The sequence below is a fragment of the Oncorhynchus masou genome, chromosome 6, assembly GCF_036934945.1.
Source record: "Oncorhynchus masou masou isolate Uvic2021 chromosome 6, UVic_Omas_1.1, whole genome shotgun sequence".
Classification (NCBI taxonomy): Eukaryota; Metazoa; Chordata; class Actinopteri; order Salmoniformes; family Salmonidae; genus Oncorhynchus; species Oncorhynchus masou.
The window spans coordinates 61,716,130-61,738,306 of NC_088217.1; the positions used below are offsets into that span (position 1 = coordinate 61,716,130).

The window sequence follows — 22,177 nt, forward strand, 5'->3', positions numbered from 1 at the left end:
TAAAGAGCTTTATTGGTTCGGCTATTTTGTCTAGCAAGCTACCGAGGTGGCTGACTAACTGTTGCTGCTGTTGAAAGAAGTGTTCCGTCCACTAGATTATATGTCACACTAGCATCATTATCTTAAAGTCGCACACCGCTATCTGCTGACTGTGTGGGTAACGCAGTTGAGTAAAATGTTTATTTTATTAAAGGGTAGGAATCAGAGACGTCGCAAGGCCTAAAATATTAATTTGCCCCCACTAAAAAAAATCAACATCAGTCAATATATTTTTTCTGTTTTTTATTTTTTTCGTCAACCGTTCCATCGCATCTTAAACTTCTTACCGGGCCGGCACTAGGACCGGGGATGGCTGCTGCTGCACTAGTGACTGTTAGGCTTTCTTCAGCAGAAATACTAGGAGAGAGCGGTACCCCTACACAGAACTGAACTGGATCAAAGATGGCGGACAGAAATACTAGGAGAGAGGGGTACCCCTACACAGAATTGAACTGGATCAAAGATGGCGGACAGAAATACTAGGAGAGAGGGGTACACCTACACAGAACTGAATTGGATCAAAGATGGCGGACGGAAATACTAGTAGAGAGGGGTACCCCTACACAGAACTGAACTGGATCAAAGATGGCGGACAGAAATACTAGGAGAGAGGGGTACCCCTACACAGAACTGAACTGGATCAAAGATGGCAGACAGAAATACTAGGAGAGAGGGGTACACCTACACAGAACTGAACTGGATCAAAGATAGAGGACAGAAATAATAGGATGGAAGCAAATGTAAGGGATTTTAACGTCATAAGGAATAGTCACTCTGTGTACTACAAATCCTGTGTATGCGACTGTATTGGCTGATGGGGAGGATCTTTTTTAGGGGTGTCGGGTGGAAGCTGTCTCCGTGTAACAGGGACTTCCTGTCCGTCTGCTTCCTGTTTCAGTTTGTGCTAAAGCCACCCCCCCTCTTTAATCAAAATGTCCAGATAACTTGTTTCATGCGCATCACAGGTGAGGGTGAATTTCAGATGTTCACTGCTTGTATTGATGAAGGAGTGGAATCGATGAAGTTCCTCTGCTGTGCCCTGGAATAGAAGGAACACGTCATCAATGATGCCTTTTACAGAGCCTGATGAGGTGCTAGAATGGATTGTTAGGGCTGACAATCAAATTCTTCTCTAACAACCCCACATACATATTGGCATAATTAGATGCTATTTTTTAAACAACAATGACCATAATGACCTGCGCACCTACGTGTCTTGTCTGTGTTTCTTTTACACCTGCTATGTAAAAGAGACAGAATAATGAACGATGGTCAATGCTATCTGGAATCCTTGGGACATCCCTGCCCTAAACCCCTAACCTCAACCCCTACCGTAAACATTTAAATGTCAACTTCAATGGGCTTGGGACATCCCTACCCTAAACCCTAACCTTAGCCATTTAAATGTCAACTTCAATGGGCTAGGCACATCCCTACCTTAAACCCTAACCCCTACCTTAACCATTTTAAATTTCAACTTCAATGGGCTAGGGACATCCCTACCCTAACCCGTAACCTTAACCCCTACCTTAACCATTTAAATGTCAACTTCAATGGGCTAGGGACGTCCTTACCCTAAACCCCTAACCTTAACCCCTACCTTAACCATTTGAAATGTCAACTTCAATGGGTTAGAGACGTCCCAAGGATGTATCTCTACCTGAAAATACATGATCTAATTGATTGATTGTTGGTACTCAGCAGTCATAAAGCCTTATTTACTTTAATGAACTATTAAAATAGTGATTTCGTCAGACAGCATAGACAGCAGCTCTACACTTTGACTGACTGATCCATTCATCCCTCTTCAGCCTTCCTCTCCTCTGAAGACCCAGTGAGGGTGGAGCTCAGTCAGAGAGCTGTTGAGGGACTGGTTAGGAGGAACACTTCTCCAGCCAGAGAGGTGAGAGGACACACATGGTTTAGATGGTAAATATTTCTGTCCCCTTAACATTAGCAAAAGGGAATATGTTCCATCATCTATGTTTATTTACATTAGTGCAAATTGTCCACTGATATTGGTGTAATTTCTCACCCATTTTGGCTGTATGAAAGTGAATTTCCCCTCAGGCATACACATTTGTTCTTTGTTATTACACGAGCCACTGCCTGTTCAGTCTGCTATCATCCGGAAGGCAAGGTCAGTACAGGTGCCTCAAAGCTGGGACCGAGAGACAGAAGCTGTTTTCAATCTCAAGGCCATCAGACTGTTAAATAGCCATCACTAACACAGAGCGGCTGCTGCCTACATACACAGACTTGAAAACATTGGCCACTTTAAGGAATGGAACACTTTAATAATGTTTACATATCTGGTATTACTCATCTCATATGATTATACTGTATTCTATCCTATTCTACTATATCTGTCTATTTTGCTCTGACATCGCTCGTCCATGTATTTTATATTCTTATTCCTTTACTTAAATTTGTGTGTATTAGGTATTTTTTGTGAAATTGTTAGATATGACTGTACTGTTGGAGCTAGAAACACAAGCATTTAGTTAGATATTACTGCACTGTTGGAGCTAGAAACACAAGCATTTAGTTAGATATTACTGCACTGTTGGAGCTAGGAACACAAGCATTTAGTTAGATATTACTGCACTGTTGAAGCTAGAAACGGAAGCATTTATTTAGATATTACTGTACTGTTGGAGCTAGGAACACAAGCATTTAGTTAGAATTTACTGCACTGTTGGAGCTAGGAACACAAGCATTTAGTTAGAAATTACTGCACTGTTGGAGCTAGGAACACAAGCATTTAGTTAGAAATTACTGTACTGTTGGAGCTAGGAACACAATCATTTAGTTAGAAATTACTGCACTGTTGGAGCTAGGAACACAAGCATTTAGTTAGAAATTACTGCACTGTTGGAGCTAGGAACACAAGCATTTAGTTAGAAATTACTGTACTGTTGGAGCTAGGAACACAAGCATTTAGTTAGATATTACTGCACTGTGGGAACTATAAAGCATTTAGCTACACTTGCAACAACATCTGCATAACACCTGTATGTGACCAACAACATTTGATTTCTGAATGTCATTTGTGTTGAATGTATTACAATGCTGATGCATATTTGGTGGTTTGACTGCATCCAGACTATGTCAAAGGCTCATCCTGGTAGATCTGAACCTAATGCAGCTTGGAGTGATCGGATGACAGAAGTCACATTTAGGTGCCAGGTGTAACTGAGGCCATAGATGCTCCATATCCATTACTTTGAGTGTTTTATATAACATGACTATATGTTTATTTCTGTGTTACAGGGGCAGTCAAGAAATGGAACGACAAGGCCACAGAGCTGTGGGAGACCACCTCAAGCCCCTGGTAGAGCCGGGGGTGGTGTTAACAACTCCACCACGCCTTCAGCAGGCTGGAAAAGTGAGATTGATACTGATTTACATACTAAGAGGGACCAAGAGTCTGTTGATTGGTCAGTCATTGGGTTAATTTGTTGAAATCAAATCAAGCTTTATTTATACAGCACATTTCAGACATGGATGCAACACAATGGCTTCACAGGAAAACAAAATGAAAATAAACAGAAATATTTACAACACAACGAACAGAATAACAACAACTGAAAGACTAATGGGCACCCTAAGGAAATGCCATTGATTAAAATATTAATTGAATGCAATATCCAACCCAAAATATAAGCTTGTTCTTTTTAGGAGGTCACTCAAACAGAAGAGGGAACTAACAACAACAAACAAAACACGTGGGGTTTTAGGAGGGGCTCTGAAAGACACTATGGGGGTGTCCACTGAAAGTGGACTAGTGACAACAACTGGGACCTAAAAGACACCCACCATGAGAGCCTCTAAATCTGCCCAAGAAGAGGCAAACAAAAGTACATTTGGCTTCTCTCTCTTTTCAGGGTTCACTCGACAGGCATGTTGTTGGATCTGGGCCCAGTCCCCAATGTCACCCCTTTGTTAATATGTATTGGCAATAATTAACTTAATGGTGAGGCATGGAATAATAAAACATGTATATTTTGTCAGGCTGGATGTTTGAAATGTGAGTAGGTGATTTGAGGTATGCTTCTTCAGTAGTGGAATAAAGACAATTAGCACTTGAATGTTGTGAAGAAATACTGTAGTGATGTAGGATTGTTAATACAATTGATTATATACAAATCGATTATACTGCGTCCATGTGTATATATATAATTTGTTTACCTATGCATGTCAGTTAAGAACAAATTCTTATTTACAATGACGGCCTACCGGGGAACAGAGGGTTAACTGACTTGTTCAGGGCCAGAACGACATATTTGTACCTTGTCAGCTCAGGGATTCGATCCAGCAACCTTTCGATTACTGGCCCAACGCTCTAACCGCCAGGCTACATGAAGGTACGTTGGAATTAAGTCGTTTTCAAGTAATTTAAAAAACAACTCGAAAAATACAGATTTTAAACTTTCACTTTCAACTACAAGCAAAGTAATATTGGACGCTGGACATAGTCTTCTTTTCAATTGCGAGGTGTCCCAATGTCAAAACACAGTTTAACGTGTCCAAATCAATAACCAATATGCAGAAACAGTTTGTGATTAATTGAAAACCTAAACATAAAATGTACTACATACACAAACATCTGACACAATAATATTACTTGTATTTTTTAAAACAAGCACCTTATAAACGGCACAAGCACCAAAAACGCTATGTTTTCACAAGTAGCAATAAATCACTGATATCGATTGGGGGGGGAAATCAGGTTGTACGTGCTGTTGAAACTAAAAAAACACATGGACATGGGAGATATCTTTTATCTCACTGGTTAGAGGACAACCTGCAGAAGACAGTCTGGATTTTGGAGTGATGCATTTAAATGTAGGGGTCGCTAAACAAAGGAACGCAACACTTATTTGTCATCACTCATCAATATCATGTAGAAATCAATTGTGCTGAGAGGAGAGAGAGGAGGTTGCACGTCCTGTTAAAACTAACAGCTCAAAAACCATACGGAATCTCGAAATAATGTGTACATCACTGGTTAGAGGATCATTTGTAGAAAACAGCTAGCTACATTTTGAAGTGTTGGATTTCTATTCCAGTGGGTCACCAACGTGGTAAGTGTAACACAACTCTTTTTTTTGTTAGTCACTTTTTGTTAAAGATTTTCACCCTGGGGCTAATATCCATATCATGCTGAAATCAATTGATAAGGGGGCAAACGTTTAGGCTTCTACATTGTGACATTATTAAAATACTCCTACTACAATGTTAAAACATTCTACATTGAGACATTAATTCATTGATATCATGAAACAACTCCTTCGTGTATTTTCTGATATTTGATCAGAGATCTTTTATTAGATTATCTCTGGTCACAGCTATGAAATTTCTCTCCTGTGTGTGTTCTCTGGTGTCGAGTCAGAATGTTAGATGTAATAAAACTCTTCCCACATTGATCACAGCTATAGGGTTTCTCTTCTGTGTGTCTTCTTTGGTGCACTGTTAGATGGCCAGATTGACCAAAACTCTTCCCACATTGACCACAGCTATAAGGTTTCTCTCCTGTGTGTGTTCTCTGGTGTACAGTCAGATGACTAGATGTAGTAAAACTCTTCCCACATTGACCACAGCTATAAGGTTTCTCTCCTGTGTGTGTTCTCTGGTGTAGAGTCAGATTGCTAGATTCAGTAAAACTCTTCCCACATTGACCACAGCTATAAGGTTTCTCTCCTGTGTGTCTTCTCTGGTGTCGAGTCAGAATGTTAGATGTAATAAAACTTTTCCCACATTGATCACAGCTATAGGGTTTCTCTCCTGTGTGTATTCTCTGGTGCACTGTCAGATCGCTAGATTGAACAAAACGCTTACCACATTGATCACAGATATAAGGTTTTTCTCCTGTGTGTGTTCTCTGGTGTACAATAAGATGGCTAGATGTAGTAAAACTCATCCCACATTGAGTACAGCTAAAATATTTCTCTCCCGTGTGGATTCTCTGATGAATGCCTGATGAGGAGGTGAATCTCTTTCCTGTGGATCTCTGCAGGTGTTTCTTGAGGTGTTCTGATCTGGAGAGACTCATCTCTGCCTCGTCAGCATCATGAGGTTGTTGAGGCTCCGCAGAGGATCCACAATAGTCACGTCTCTCTCCTGTGTGAACAACAAAGTCAGACTGATGGTTAAAGGCCTACAACAGCAGAAATTCACTGTAAAGAGTAGCCATGATGTTGTACAACAATTGACGTCTGTAATCAATGTTCAAATTATTTGACAATTTTCTTAAAATGAGCAAGAATAGTCATATTTTGTCTTGTTTTCACATTAGTAGTAAAATTGATGATTGTAGGTTAGAAATAAGTTAAAGTTGCTGAAACTCTAAGCAGTGTGCCAGACGACGTTTGGTCTCCAATATAGGCCCCTTTCTGTGTTAAATAAAATTGAGGCACGAGGGCGATGCACACATAATTTGAATGCAGAAACTCCAACCCTGCTAATGAGGAAACCGATAGCCACAAGCACAGTCAGTGTAGTCAGCTCAGCTATCCCCATTGAGACCGTGTCTGTGCCTCGACCTAGGGTGGGCAAAACTAAACATGGCGGTGTTCCCTTGAGCAATCTCACTGGAATAAAGACTTCCATCCCTGTCATTATTGAAAGAGATTGTGATATCGCTCATCTCAAAATAGGGCTACTGAATGTTAGATCCCTCACTTCCAAGGCAGTTATAGTCAATGAACTAATCATAATCTTGATGTGATTGGCCTGACTGAAATATGGCTTAATCCTGATGAATTTACTGTGTTAAATGAGGCCTCACCTCCTGGTTACACTAGTGACCATATCCCCCGCGCAAAGGCGGAGGTGTTGATAACATTTACGACAGCAAATTTCATTTTACAAAGAAAAAATAAATAAATTGTGTTTTGATCATCTAGTCATGAAATCTATACAGCCGACTCAATCACTTTTTATAGCTATTGTTTACAGGCCTCCTGGGCCATATACAGCGTTCGTCACTGAGTTCCCTGATTTCCTATCGGACCTTGTAGTCAAGGCAGATAATATTCAAATTTTTGGTGACTTTAATATTCACATGGAAAAGTCCACAGACCCACTCCAAAATGCTTTCGGAGCCATCATCGACTCAGTGGGTTTTGTCCAACATGTCTCCGGACCTACTCACTGCCCCAGTCATACTCTGGACCTAGTTTTGTCCCATGAAATAAATGTTGTGGATCTAAATGTTTTTTCCTCATAATCCTGGACTATCGGACCATTTTATTACGTTTGCAATCGCAACAAATAATCTGCTCAGACCCCGACCAAGGATCATCAAAAGTCGTGCTATAAATTCTCAGACAACCCAAAGATTCCTGGAATTCCCTTCCAGACTCCCTCCGTCTACCAAAGGATGTCAGAGGACAAAAATCTGTTAACCACCTAACTGAGGAACTCAATTTAACTTTGTGCAATACCCTAGATGCACTTGCACCCTTAAAAACTAAAAACATTTGTCATAAGAAACTAGCTCACTGGTATACAGAAAATACCCGAGCTCTGAAGCAAGCTTCCAGACAATTGGAACGGAAATGGTGCCACTCCAAACTGGAAGTCTTCTGACTAGCTTGGAAAGACAGTACCGCGCAGTATCGAAGAGCCCTCACTGCTGCTCAATCATCCTATTTTTCCAACTTAATTGAGGAAAATAAGAACAATCCGAAATTTATTTTTGATACTGTCGCAAAGCTAACTAAAAAGCAGCATTCCCCAAGAGAGGATGGCTTTCACTTCAGCAGTGATAAATTCATGAACTTCTTTGAGGAAAAGATAATGATCATTAGAAAGCAAGTTACGGACTCCTCTTTAAATCTGCGTATTCCTCCAAAACTCAGTTGTCCTGAGTCTGCACAACTCTGCCGGGACCTAGGATCAAGGGAGACACTCAAGTCTTGACACAATGATGAAAATAATCATGGCCTCTAAACCTTCAAGCTGCATACTGGACCCTATTCCAACTAAACTACTGAAAGAGCTGCTTCATGTGCTTGGCCCTCCTATGTTGAACATAATAAACACAACAAGTGGCAGTAATAAAGCCTCTCTTGAAAAAGCCAAACCTTGACCCAGAAAATATTTTTAAAACTATCGGTTGAATCTCCCATTCCTCTCAAAATTTTTAGAAAAAGCTGTTGTGCAGCAACTCACTGCCTTCCTGGAGACAAACAATGTATTCAAAACGCTTCAGTCTGGCTTTAGACCCCATCATAGCACTGAGACTGCACTTGTGAAGGTGGTAAATTACCTTTTAATGGCATCAGACTGAGGCTCTGCATCTGTCCTCGTGCTCCTAGACCTTAGTGTTGCTTTTGATACCATCGAACACCACATTCTTTTGGAGAGATTGGAAACCCAAATTGGTCTACACGGACAAGTTCTGGCCTGGTTTAGATCTTACCTGTTGGAAAGATATCAGTTTGTCTCTGTGGATGGTTTGTCCTCTGACAAATCAACTGTACATTTCGGTGTTGCTCAAGGTTCCGTTTTAGGACCACAATTGTTTTCACTATATAATCTACCTCTTGGTGATGTCATTCGGAATCATAATGTTAACTTTCACTGCTATGTGGATGACACACCTTGGCGTTACTCTGGACTTGAAGTCGACTAATTAGGATTTTTCAACGCCGATTCCGATTATTGGAGGACCAAAAAAGCAGATACCGATTAATCGGCCGATTTTTATTTATTTATTTGTAATAATGACAATTACAACAATACTGAATTAACACTTATTTTAACTTAATATAAAACATCAATAAAATCAATTTAGCCTCAAATAAATAATGAAACATGTTCAATTTGGTTTAAATAATGCAAACACAAAGTGTTGGAGAAGAAAGTAATATGTGCCATGTAAAAATGTGTGCCATGTAAAATATGTGCCATGTAAAAAAGCTAGCGTTTAAGTTCCTTGCTCAAAACATGAGAACATATGTAAGTTGGTGGTTCCTTTTAACATGAGACTTCAATATTCCAAGATAAGAGGTTTTAGGTTGTAGTTAATATAGTATTTATAGGACTATTTCTCTCTATACCATTTGTATTTCATATACCTTTGACTATTGGATGTTCTTATAGGCACTATAGCATTGCCAGTGTAACAGTATAGCTTCCATCCCTCTCCTCGCCCCTACCTGGGCTCGAACCAGGAACACATCGACAACAGCCACACTCGAAGCATCGTTACCCATCGCTCCACAAAAGCCGCGGCACCTGCAGCGCAAGGGGAATAACTACTCCAAATCTAAAAGCGAGTGACGTTTGAAACAGTATTAGCGCACACCCAGCTAACTAGCTTGCCATTTCACATTGGTTACACCAGCCATTAGGCTGATAGGCTTGAAGTCATAAACATCTCTGTGTTGCGAAGAGCTGCTGGCCTAACGCACGAAAGTGCTGTTTGAATGAATGATTACGGGCCTGCTGCTGCTCAGTCAGACTGCTCTATCAAATCAGACTTAATTATAACGTAATAACACACGTAAATACAAGCCTTTGGTCATTAATATGATTGAATCCGGAAACTATCATTTCGAAAACAAAACGTTTATTATTTCAGTGAAATACGGAACCGTTCTGTATTTTATCTAACGGGTGGCATCCCTAAGTCTAACTATTCTTGTTACATTGCACAACCTTCAATGTATGTCATAATTACGTAGAATTCTGGCAAATTAGTTCACAATGAGCCAGGCAGCCCAAACTGTTGCATATACTCTGACTCTGCGTGCAATGAACGCAAGAGAAATTACAATTTCACCTGGTTAATATTGCCTGCTAAACCTGATTAGTAGTTATAACTAGTGATTATGATTGATTGATTGTTTTTTGTAAGATAAGTTTAATGCTATCGAGCAATTTACCTTGGCTTCTACTGCATTCACGTAACAGGCAGGCTACTGGTGGAGTGCAATGGTTAGAGCTTTAGACAAGTTAACTGTATGGTTGCAAGATTGGAACCCCTGAGCTGACAAGGTGAAAATCTGTCATTCTGCCCCTGAACAAGGCAGTTAACCCACAGTTCCTAGGCTGTCATTGCAAATAAGAATGTGTTCTTAACTGACTTGCCTAGTTAAATAAAGGTATAAAAATAAAAATTATATATATATATATATATATATATATATATATATATATATATATATTATCGGAAATCTGTGCCCAAACCCTGATCTCTCTGTTGACGAACATATCAAGACTGTTTCAAGGACAGCTTTTTTCCACCTACGTAACATTGCAAAAATCAGAAATGTTCTGTCCAAAAATGTTCTCTCTCTCTCTCTCTCTCTCTAGGCTGAGTTTCTGTATAAGCACTTTGAGATATCAGCTGATGTAAGAAGGGCTATATAAATGCAAAAATGGTGAGCAAAGATTTTAGTTTTTCACAATGTATTCTGAATGTGAACGGGGGAAAACTTAGGGGAGTAACCTCCATTTCCAGGTTGCTTATAAGTGCATTTCACACTAGTCTGTTGAGTCTGCTGATAAGAATACAGTGATTGACAGAGTCGAAGGCCTTGGCCAGATCGATGAAGACGGCTGCACAGAACTGTCTTTTATAGATGGTGGTTATGATATTATTTAGTACCTTGAGCGTGGCTGATGTGCACCCGTGACCAGCTCGGAAACCTGAATGCACAGCGGAGACGGTACGGTGGGATTTGAAATGGTCAGTGATCTCCTTGTTAACTTGGCTTTCGACTTTAGAAAGGCAGGGCAGGATGGATATAGGTCTGTAACAGTTTGGGTCTAGAGTGTCACCCCCTTTGAAGAGGGGAATAACCACGGAAGCTTTCCAATCTTTAGGAATCTCGGATGATACGAAAGAGAAGTTGAACAGACTAGTAATAGGGGTTGCAACAAAGGTGGCGGATAATTTTAGAAAGCGAGGTTCCAGATTGTCTAGCGCAGCTGATTTGTATGGGTCCAGGCTTTGCAGCTCTTTCAGAACATCAGCTATATGGATATAGGTGAAGTAGAAGCTGGGGAGGCTTGGGGAAGTAGCTGCGGGGGGTGGGGAGCTGTTGGCCAGGGCAGCCAGGAGAAAAGCATGGCCAGCTGTAGAGAAATGCTTATTGAAATTCTCGATTATCGTGGATTCATCAGTGGTGACAGTGTTTCCTAGCCTCAATGCAGTGGGCAGCTGGGAGGAAGTGCTCTTATTCTCCACTTTACAGTGCCCCAGAACCTTTTTGAGTTTGTGCTACAGGATGCAAATTTCAGCTTGAAAAAGCTAGCCTAACTGCCTGTGTATACTGGCCCCTAACATCCCTGAAAAGTTGCATATCACGGGGGCTATGCGATGCTAATGCAGAACACCACAGGATGTTTTTGTGCTGGTTAAGGGCAGTCAGGTCTGGAGAGAACCAAGGGCTATATCTGTTCCTGGTTCTAAATTTGAGTTGTGGAGTTTCTCAAATAAATGTTTCTTCACCTCAAACAGCAAGTAAAAGTCTAATCAAAATTAATTAAGTATGACAATAGTTCCTCAAAGTATTTTCGTAAAATATTTCCAGCTCTCACCCTTTTGATAACCACTTGGCATGAAAGGGAAATGTGTAATGCTCTGATCCAGTGGAAATGTCATAAAATACCTGAATACTTCTTATCCTTTGCACAAATAGCCAACAGCTGTATATGTCCCGAACTCACTGGCGCGTGAAACTCTGAGGGTCCAGAATATTTTATACAATGTTGCAAGCTTGATATGAGGATTTTCTGCTAGACCAAGTTGATAGTTGATACAATGTTTCAAGTTCGTCAGGATATTTTCTACCTGCAGGCCACAATGATAACATCTTCTGGCTTTATGTAGGTTATTTAAACTTAGCAAGGGAAATAAAAAATTGTATTCATCATTTTCATTTAAATAGATTAACCACAGAGAATGATGTTGAGATACAAAAACTATTATAATTATTATTACTCTTATAAACTAAATTAAACTGTTCCAGTAAAATGTGCATATGAAAATCATAACTGGCACCAGATCAGTAGAAATGGTCAGATAAATTGGCACCAAATGGAAAAGGTTGCTGACTGCTGGTGTAACCTATTACTAGAAATGATAGGAGCATAACGACTGCCGGTGTGGTCTATTACTAGAAACTATAGGAGCATAATGACTGCCGGTGTAGTCTATTACTAGAAATGATAGGAGCATAACGACTGCCGGTGTAGTCTATTACTAGAAACTATAGGAGCATAACGACTGCTGGTGAGCCTATTACAAGAAACTATAGGAGCATAATGACTGCTGGTGTAGCCTATTACCAGAAAATATAGGAGCATAATGACTGCTGCTGTAGCCTATTACCAGAAACTATAGGAGCATAACGACTGCTGGTGCAGCCTATTACCAGAAACTATAGGAGCATAACGACTGCTTGTGTAGTCTATTACCAGAAACTATAGGAGCATAACGACTGCTGGTGTAGCCTATTACCAGAAACTATAGGAGCATAACGACAGCTGGTGTAGCCTTTTACCAGAAAGTTTAGGAGCATAACATCAGAATTTACAAAGGACTTTAAGAAGGCAAGCAGCAGTGAGAGGAGTAGGCTAAGGAAGAAATATTTTTCTGATGGTTAGGCTATCTTGTTTCAGAGGGGTGTCATCAATAGCACATAATGACGAAATGAAAAGAGGTAATACATTATTTACTTAAGTATTCATACCATTTTCTATGAGACTCGAAATTGCTTTCAGGTGCATCTTGGTATCATTAATCTTCCTTGAGATGTATTGACAACTTGTTCAGAGTCCATCTGTGGTATATTCAATTGATTGGATATGATTTGGAAGGCACACACCTGTCTATATATGGTCCCACAAATGACAGTGCATGTCAGAGTGAAAACCAAGCCATGAGGTCGAAGGAACTGTCCCTCGAGCTCCGAGACAGGATTGTGTCGAGGCACAGATCTGGAGAAGGCTACAAAAAAAAATCTGCAGCATTGAAGGTCCCCAAGAACACAGTGACCTCCATCATTCTTAAATGGAATACTCTGCCTAGAGCTGGTCACCTCCCCCAATCGCTCAGTTTGGACAGAAGGGCCTTGGTCAGGGAGGTGACCAAAAACCTGATGGCCACTCTGACAGAGCTCCAGAGTTCCTCTGTGGAGATGGGATAACCTTCCAGAAGGACAACCATCTCTTCAGCACTGCACCAATCAGACCTTTATGGTAGAGTGGCCAGATGGAAACCACTCCTCAGTAAAAGGAACATGACAGCCTGCTCGGAGTTTGCCAAAAGGCACCTCAAGGACTCTTAGACCCTGAGAAACAAGATTCGCTGGCTTGATGAAACCAAGATTGAACTATTTGGCCTGAATGCCAAGAGTTATGTCTGGAGGAAACCTGAAAGACCTGTTCCAGAGTGCTAAGGACCTCAGACTGGAACAAAGGTTCATCGTCCAACAGGACAACGACCTTAAGCACACAACCAAGACAACACAGGAGTGGCTTCGGGACAAGTCTCTGAATGTCCTTGAGTGACCCAGCCAGAGCCCGGACTTGAGCCCGACCTAACATCTCTGGAGAGAACAGAAAATAGCTGTGCAGTGATGTTCCCCATCCAATTTGACAGAGCTGGAGAGGATCTGCAAAGAAGGATGGGAGAAACTCCCCAAATGCAGGTGTGCCAAATAAATTAGCTAAATGAAAGGGGGAAAAAAATTGATCAATTTTAGAAAAAGGCTTTAACGTAACAAAATGTGGAAAAAGTCAAGGGGTCTGAATACTTTCCGAATGCACTGTATATAGCAACACCTCCCCATAAGCATTCTTGTTTATTCTGTAGAATTTATATTCCTGTATTGCTAATGCTGTATCAAAGGAATTATCTCAGTGAGTTTCAGAAATGAACAGTACAGTGCATTCCATATTCAATAGGCAGGCAAGTAAACAAAAACGTTTTCAGATAAAACCTATTCCAGAAAATGTCAAAGTGTATAAAACTCCCGTCTAAGAGACTGTGGACCAATGACATTGTCATGCTGTGACACGCAGATCCTAAGCTAATTCTCACTAAATCTCTTTTTAAAGTCAGGGTATGAGTCGAGAAACATGCCTATTTTCCTTGAAAGCACATAATGTTATGATTGCAAAGCTACACGATATTACAGAGAACAAGATAATTAGCTCACATCTTTGAAAATATTTGTAATGTTGTGCTTCTTGTTCACAGAGGGTAATTCATGCCAATGTTCTTTTCTTTAAGCTACTAATACGAATCGAAAGGAGTTTCCAATATCCTAATTTCTTAAAGTATTTCTGGTGATAGCAAGTGATACATACACAAGCTAGGTCTATTTGAAACATTGCCATTCAATGGCAGCATTTAGCAGCCACCAGATTCAGAAGCTTTAAAACCACATAAAAATATTATATTTTTGCCCAAAGTTAAGATGTAAATTATTCAAACTTAACATAACACAGGCTGGTTATTATTTTAGGCTATTTTAGTTTTGGAGTCAAAGATAGTTTTGGAATAGTTTTCATTTTTCAAACATGTTTGTTATTTTATTTCAGTTTACAAAATAGTTTTCCCCTAATTACTTTTTCTATAATAAGCATGGAGGTTTCCCCTATCAATCAGGCATAGGTACTGGAGACAAAGCGCCTCGTAACCTAGCTGGGAATGGGACAGACATAACCCTTGGTGGTAACAGACAGGGGCGATTTGTAATCAAATCTAATTCCCAGGAATGGGGTTCATAGGAACCACAGAGACTGTGTGTGGGATAATAACATGGCCGCGTCCAGAGAGGTGTCAGCCAAAAAAATATATATATATAGTGTTTAATGACAAACCATTTTTACAAATCTGTCAAAACACCAACTTAGACTTTACCATGAAATGCTTTACTTCCAAGCCCTTAACCAGCAGTGCAGTTCAGGAAGAAGAAAATGTTTACCAAGTAGACAAAAATGAAAAGTAATAATAAAAAGTAACACAATGAGAATAACAATAACGAGGCTATGTACAGGGGGCACCAAGTCAGTGTGCATGAAGGTGGGGACGTAGTGACTATGCATAGGTAACAAACCACAGCGAGTAGCAGCAGTGCACATAAGGGTAGGGGTGGGGGGGCTTTGGTCCTTTTGAGGATCTGGGTACCCATGCCAAATCTGTTCAGTCTCCTGAGGGGGAAAAGGTTATGTTGTGCCCTCTTCATGACTGTCTTGGTATATACCCACGTAGGTGATTGGAAAATGAACTGGGGTCCACACTCCAGTCCAGTTGATGTTGGTAATACACCTTAAAGTTGGTTGCCAACCGCCATATAAAGTCCAAAGAAGAAAAAGAAGCCTGAAGGAAGGAGAAATCACGAGAAACTAATTTGGTTTAGCGTTTGGGAAGTTGCGACTGGTTACCTATTTTGATGTGATATGAAACTATTGTGTGAAATTATTTTGATATGATAAGAAAGTACAGTGATTTATGTTTTTAGAAACGTATCGCAATTGAGAATCGATTCACATTTTGATGGAATAATTTACTATTTTAGCTGGCAGAGCCAGTCTCCCTCTGAAAATAACATACAGTCCTTGGACCTTGAGGAGTAACTGGGGCAGCAATCAGCAGTAGAAACAATAACAAAGCGTACTCCCTGCCCATTTTGGTAAAAAGCTGAGGGATGGGGCTGGAGAAATGCAATGATCCATGATATCAACATTATTGTTTTAACCATGTTTTGAGGGTATACAGTGTTTGTTTATATTTATTGACAAACATTGGAGTAAAAACATTTTTTGGGGGGTTTTGATGGGGTACGACAGTTGAACTATGCTCATGAGGCATTTGTAAGTGAATTCTTCAAGGAACAATGAGTACATATCATTAATGTATAAGTCCCCAAAATGGATGTAACAACCGCTGATTGCCCCTTTAAGACTACATATTGGGCTAATCTAATAGGAGATATTGAGGACTACAGTCTTTCAGGCATTGTCATTGGATGCATTTGATCAATTGCTAACGTTTTGTTGATGGTCCACTCTTGATGTTCTACACGTTACAGTGTAGCTCCAGCAATTCCTACAGAACAACATTAAAGTGCAGAACCCCTTTACTGCATATTGGTTCAACGACTGCAGAGACGGTACTTACTGGTGTTAAACAGATCTCCAACCTCCTCTTCTTCCTCCAATGTGACAGTAATCTCCCCCTCCTCCTCTTTCACTCCATAAACTACATCCTCTTTCTCTTCATTCACTGTAACATCCTCCTCTTTCACTCTGAAAGCATCTTCCTCTTCTTTCACTGAAACGTCTTTCTCTTCTTCTTTCACGGTAACAGCCTCACCCTCTACTTGTTTTTGTATTGTAACATCCTTCTCTTCCTCCTCCTCTTCTTTTACTGTAACATCATCCTCCTCTTTCACTCTGAACGTATCTTCCTCTTTTTTCACTGAAACGTATTTCTCTTCTTCTTTCACGGTAACAGCCTCACCCTCTTCTTGTTTTTGTACTGTAACAGCCTCCTCTTCCTCCTCCTCTTTCACACGAGATTCTTGCTCCGTCCAGCAGACCGCCTCTTCTTTATCAGGAGGAGAGTAGCTTAGTGAACTCATGGTCGGGGATGTTAGCTAGCTAGCATTAGCGACTAGCCTAGTTCTAAGCTAACTTAGCAAACCAGCTAGCTGACAAACAACGTAAATATATAATTAAATGGGCCAACAAGTACATACGACAGAATTGTGTTTAATACACAGCGACTAATATACACCAAAAGTGTAAAGAGAGTGAATGTTGTAGCTGTGTTTACAAGAAAGCTATCGAGGTGTCTGATAAGCTGTTGTTGTTGAAAGAGCATCCCGTCCACTAGATAATACGTCACACTGGCAGCATCGCCTGATCCTGAAATACGCACATCGCCATCTGCTGACTGGGGTGGGCAACGCAGTTGAGGAACCAAACGTTTATTTTTCATTTATTTCAAAGTTTAATATTATATTAAGTCGTTCAAAGAGAAGCATGTGTTGATTTATTCGTGTTTAATGAGTGAGAATTTAAAACAAACTTTACACCCACTCCACATTTTCATTGAACCATACTTCCAACATGGATCATTTTGAACCCAGAGGCATATAATTTATCATAGCCAAAATGTGGTTTATTCAAATCTTAAATTTTTTCATGACTTTGTCAATCAACTTGTTCTTAATAAATCTAAATCACGGTTTAGTGTTTCTGTATCAATATGGACTTTTAACATATTCAAATCCTTTGCATCTTTGATAAATAGGGTTTATATTTAAAATCAAAATCACATTTTATTGGTCACATGGACGTGTTTAGCAGATGTTATTGCGGATGTAGTGAAATGCTTGTGTTTCTAGCTCCGGCGTTGCAGTAAAATCTAACAAGTAATATCTAACAATTTCACAACATTTACCCAATACACACAAATCTAAGTATATGAATCTAGGTTTCTCTGTAGACATGGTCCATCCCACCAGAGAGTGGAGGGGTACCTGTATCAGTGGTTTTGACCAGACAGACACCTGCAGATACACAGAACAGTGCCTCTCATGTACTCTCCTAAGATTGGACTATTCTATACCACGTATCACATGACTGTGTTCATGCCAAGGCAGCAGCTGCTCTTCCTGGTATTTATTTTGGATCCGCATTAGTTCCTGCCAAGTAAGAAGTAAGGTCAGGGAGCATGCCAGCCTGCCTGAACCGCCACTTTCGAGCAAAAGGTAGAAATGATAGGTTATGAATTAACAGGTATTAATGATGGGTTATGAACAGGTATTAATAATGGGTTATGAATTAACAGGTACAAATAATGGGTTATGAATTAACAGGTATAAACTATGGGTTATGAACTAACAGGTATAAACGATGGGTTATGAACTAACAGGTATAAAAGATGGGTTATGAACTAACAGGTAAAAAGGATGGATTATGAATTAACAGGTATAATAGATAATTTATGAATTAACAGGTTTAAATGATGGGTTATGAATAAACAGGTATAAATGATGGGTTATGATTTAACAGGTATAAATACTGGGTTATGAACTAACAGGTATAAATATAGGGTTATGAACTAACCGGTATAAATGATGAGTTATGAATGAACAGGTATAAATGATGGGTTGTGAACTAACAGGTATAAATGATGGGTTATGAACTAACGGGTATAAATGATGGGTTATGAACTAACAGGTATAAATGATGGGTTATGAACAAACAGTTATAAATGATGGGTTATGAATTAACAGGTAAAAATGATGGATTATGAACTGACAGGTATAAATTATGGGTTATGAATTAACAGGTATAAAGGATGGGTTATGAACTAACAGTTATAAATGATGGGTTATGAACTAACAGGTATAAATGATGGGTTATGAAATAACGGGTATAAATGATGGGATATGATTTAACAGGTATAAATGATGGGATATGATTTAACAGGTATAAATGATGGGTTATGAATTAACAGTTATAAATGATGGGTTATGAACAAACAGTTATAAATGATGGGTTATGAATTAACAGGTAAAAATGATGGATTATGAATTAACAGCTATTAATAATGTGTTGTGAATTAACAGGTATAAAGGATGGGTTATGAACTAACAGTTATAAATGATAGGTTATGAACTAACAGTTATAAATTATCGGTTATGAACAAACAAGTATCAATTATGGGTAATGAATTAACAGGTATAAATTATCGGTTATGAACTAACAGGTATAAATTATGGGTTATGAACAAACAAGTATAAATTATGTGTAATGAATTAACAGGTATAAATGATGGGTTATGAACTTACAGGAATAAATGATGGGTTATGAATTAACAGGTATAAATGATGGGTCATGAATTAACAGGTATAAATTATGGGTTATGAACTAACAGGTATAAATTATGGGTTATGAACAAACAAGTATAAATTATGGGTTATGAACTAACAGTTATAAAATGGGTTATGAATTAACAGGCATAAATGATGGGTTATGAATTAACAGGTATAAATGATGGGTCATGAATTAACAGGTATAAATGATGGGTCATGAATTAACAGGTATAAATGATGGGTTATGAATTAACAGGTATAAAGGATGGGTTATGAACTAACACTTATAAATGATGGGTTATGAACAAACAGTTATAAATTATCGGTTATGAATTAACAGCTATTAATGATGGGTTATGAATTAACAGGTGTAAAGGATGGGTTATGAACTAACAGTTAAAAATGATGGGTTATGAACTAACAGGTATAAATGATGGGTTATGAACAAACAAGTATAAATTATGGGTTATGAACTAACAGTTATAAAATGGGTTATGAATTAACAGGCATAAATGATGGGTTATGAATTAACAGGTATAAATGATGGGTCATGAATTAACAGGTATAAATGATGGGTCATGAATTAACAGGTATAAATGATGGGTTATGAATTAACAGCTAAAAATGATGGGTTATGAATTAACAGGTGTAAAGGATGGGTTATGAACTAACAGTTAAAAATGATGGGTTATGAACTAACAGGTATAAATGATGGGTTATGAACTAACAGGTATAAATGATGGGTTATGAACTAACAGTTATAAATGATAGGATATTATTTAACAGGTGTAAATGATGGGATGTGATTTAACAGGTAAAAATGATGGATTATGAACTGACAGGTATAAATGATGGGTTATGAATTAACAGGTATAAAGGATGGGTTATGAACTAACAGTTATAAATGATGGGTTATGAACTAACAGTTATAAATTATCGGTTATGAATTAACAGGCAATAATGATGGGTTATGAACAAACAGTTATAATTGATGGGTTATGAATTAACAGGTAAAAATGATGGATTATGAACTGACAGGTATAAATGATGGGTTATGAATTAACAGGTATAAAGGATGGGTTATGAACTAACAGTTATAAATGATGGGTTATGAACTAACAGTTATAAATTATCGGTTATGAATTAACAGGTAAAAATGATGGGTTATGAATTAACAGCTATTAATGATGGGTTATGAATTAACAGGTATAAAGGATGGGTTATGAACTAACAGTTATAAATGGTAGGTTATGAACTAACAGTTATAAATTATCGGTTATGAACAAACAAGTATCTATTATGGGTAATGAATTAACAGGTATAAATTATGGGTTATGAACTAACAGGTATAAATTATGGGTTATGAACAAACAAGTATAAATTACGGGTAATGAATTAACAGGTATAAATGATGGGTTATGAACTTACAGGAATAAATGATGGGTTATGAATTAACAGGTATAAATGATGGGTTATGAATTAACAGGCATAAATGATGGGTCATGAATTAACAGGTATAAATGATGGATTATGAACTGACAGGTATAAATGATGGGTTATGAATTAACAGGTATAAAGGATGGGTTATGAACTAACACTTATAAATGATGGGTTATGATCAAACAGTTATAAATTATCAGTTATGAATTAACAGGTAAAAATGATGGGTTACGAATTAACAGCTATTAATGATGGGTTATGAATTAAAAGGTATAAAGGATGGGTTATGAACTAACAGTTATAAATGATGGGTTATGAACTAATAGGTATAAATTATCGGTTATGAATTAACAGGCATAAAATATGGGTTATGAACTAACAGGTATAAATGATGGGTTATGAATTAACAGGTATAATAAGGATTATAAATTAAAAGGTAAAATGATGGGTTGTGAACTAACAGGTATAAATATAGGGTTATGACCTAACAGGTATAAATGGTGGGTTATGAATGAACAGGTATAAATGATGGGTTATGAACTAACAGGTATAAATGATGGGTTATGAACTAACAGTTATAAATGATGGGTTATGAACTAACGGGTATAAATGATGGGATATGATTTAACAGGTATAAATGATGGGATATGATTTAACAGGTATAAATGATGGGTTATGAATTAACAGGTATAAATGATGGGTAATGAACAAACAGTTATAAATGATGGGTTATGAATTAACAGGTAAAAATGATGGATTATGAACTGACAGGTATAAATGATGGGTTATCAATTAACAGTTATAAAGGATGGGTTATGAACTAACGGTTATAAATGATGGGCTATGAACTAACAGGTATAAATGATGGGTTATGAATTAACAGGCAAAAATGATGGGTTATGAAATAACAGGTATAAATGATGGGATATGATTTAACAGCTATAAATGATGGGTTATGAACTAACGGGTATAAATGATGGTATATGATTTAACAGGTATAAATGATGGGATATGATTTAACAGGTATAAATGATGGCTTATGAATTAACAGGTATAAATGATGGGTTATGAACAAACAGTTATAAATGATGGGTTATGAATTAACAGGTAAAAATGATGGATTATGCACTGACAGGTATAAATGATGGGTTATGTACTAACAGGTATAAAGGATGGGTTATAAACTAACAGTTGTAAATGATGGGTTATGAACTAACAGGTCTAAATGATGGGTTATGAAATAACGGGTATAAATGATGGGATATGATTTAACAGGTATAAATGATGGGATATGATTTAACAGGTATAAATGATGGGTTATGAATTAACAGGTATAAATGATGGGTTATGAGCAAACAGTTATAAATGATGGGTTATGAATTAACAGGTAAAAATGATGGGTTATGAAATAACAGGTATAAATGATGGGTTATGAACAAACAGTTATAATTGATGGGTTATGAATTAACAGGTATAAAGGATGGGTTGTGAACTAACAGTTATAAATGATGGGTTATGAACTAACAGTTATAAATTATCGGTTATGAATTAACAGGTAAAAATGATGGGTTATGAATTAACAGCTATTCATGATGGGTTATGAATTAACAGGTATAAAGGATGGGTTATGAACTAACAGTTATAAATGATAGGTTATGAACTAACAGTTATAAATTATCGGTTATGAACAAACAAGTATCTATTATGGGTAATGAATTAACAGGTATAAATTATGGGTTATGAACTAACAGGTATAAATTATGGGTTATGAACAAACAAGTATAAATTATGGGTAATGAATTAACAGGTATAAATGATGGGTTATGAACTTACAGGAATAAATG

At 38.1% G+C, this 22,177-nt stretch overlaps 1 protein-coding gene and 1 long non-coding RNA gene across 2 annotated transcripts; one reads left to right on the forward strand and one right to left on the reverse strand.

Moving 5' to 3' along the window:
- Positions 1–394: 394 nt before the first annotated feature.
- LOC135542417 (uncharacterized) lies at positions 395–5,273 on the forward strand. Its single transcript, XR_010456076.1, has 3 exons — positions 395–1,130; positions 1,851–1,942; positions 3,313–5,273. It is a non-coding gene; the product is annotated as an uncharacterized LOC135542417 (long non-coding RNA).
- A 63-nt stretch (positions 5,274–5,336) lies between these two features.
- On the reverse strand, positions 5,337–16,889 carry LOC135542401 (zinc finger protein 664-like). The gene is made up of 2 exons (XM_064969331.1): positions 16,187–16,889; positions 5,337–6,162 (listed from the first exon to the last, which is right to left on the reverse strand). Exons 1-2 carry the CDS (start codon positions 16,647–16,649, stop codon positions 5,375–5,377), a joined length of 1,251 nt encoding a protein of 416 aa, XP_064825403.1. The 5' UTR covers positions 16,650–16,889; the 3' UTR covers positions 5,337–5,374.
- Positions 16,890–22,177: the final 5,288 nt, after the last annotated feature.

Coding starts and splice junctions, on each gene's coding strand:
- LOC135542401 (XM_064969331.1), bottom strand. CDS start 16,649: ATGAGTTCACTAAGCTACTCTCCTCCTGATAAAGAAGAGGCGGTCTGC. Junction 6,163..16,186: donor TGGAGATCTGTTTAACACCA/GTAAGTACCGTC, acceptor TTGTTCACACAG/GAGAGAGACGTGACTATTGT.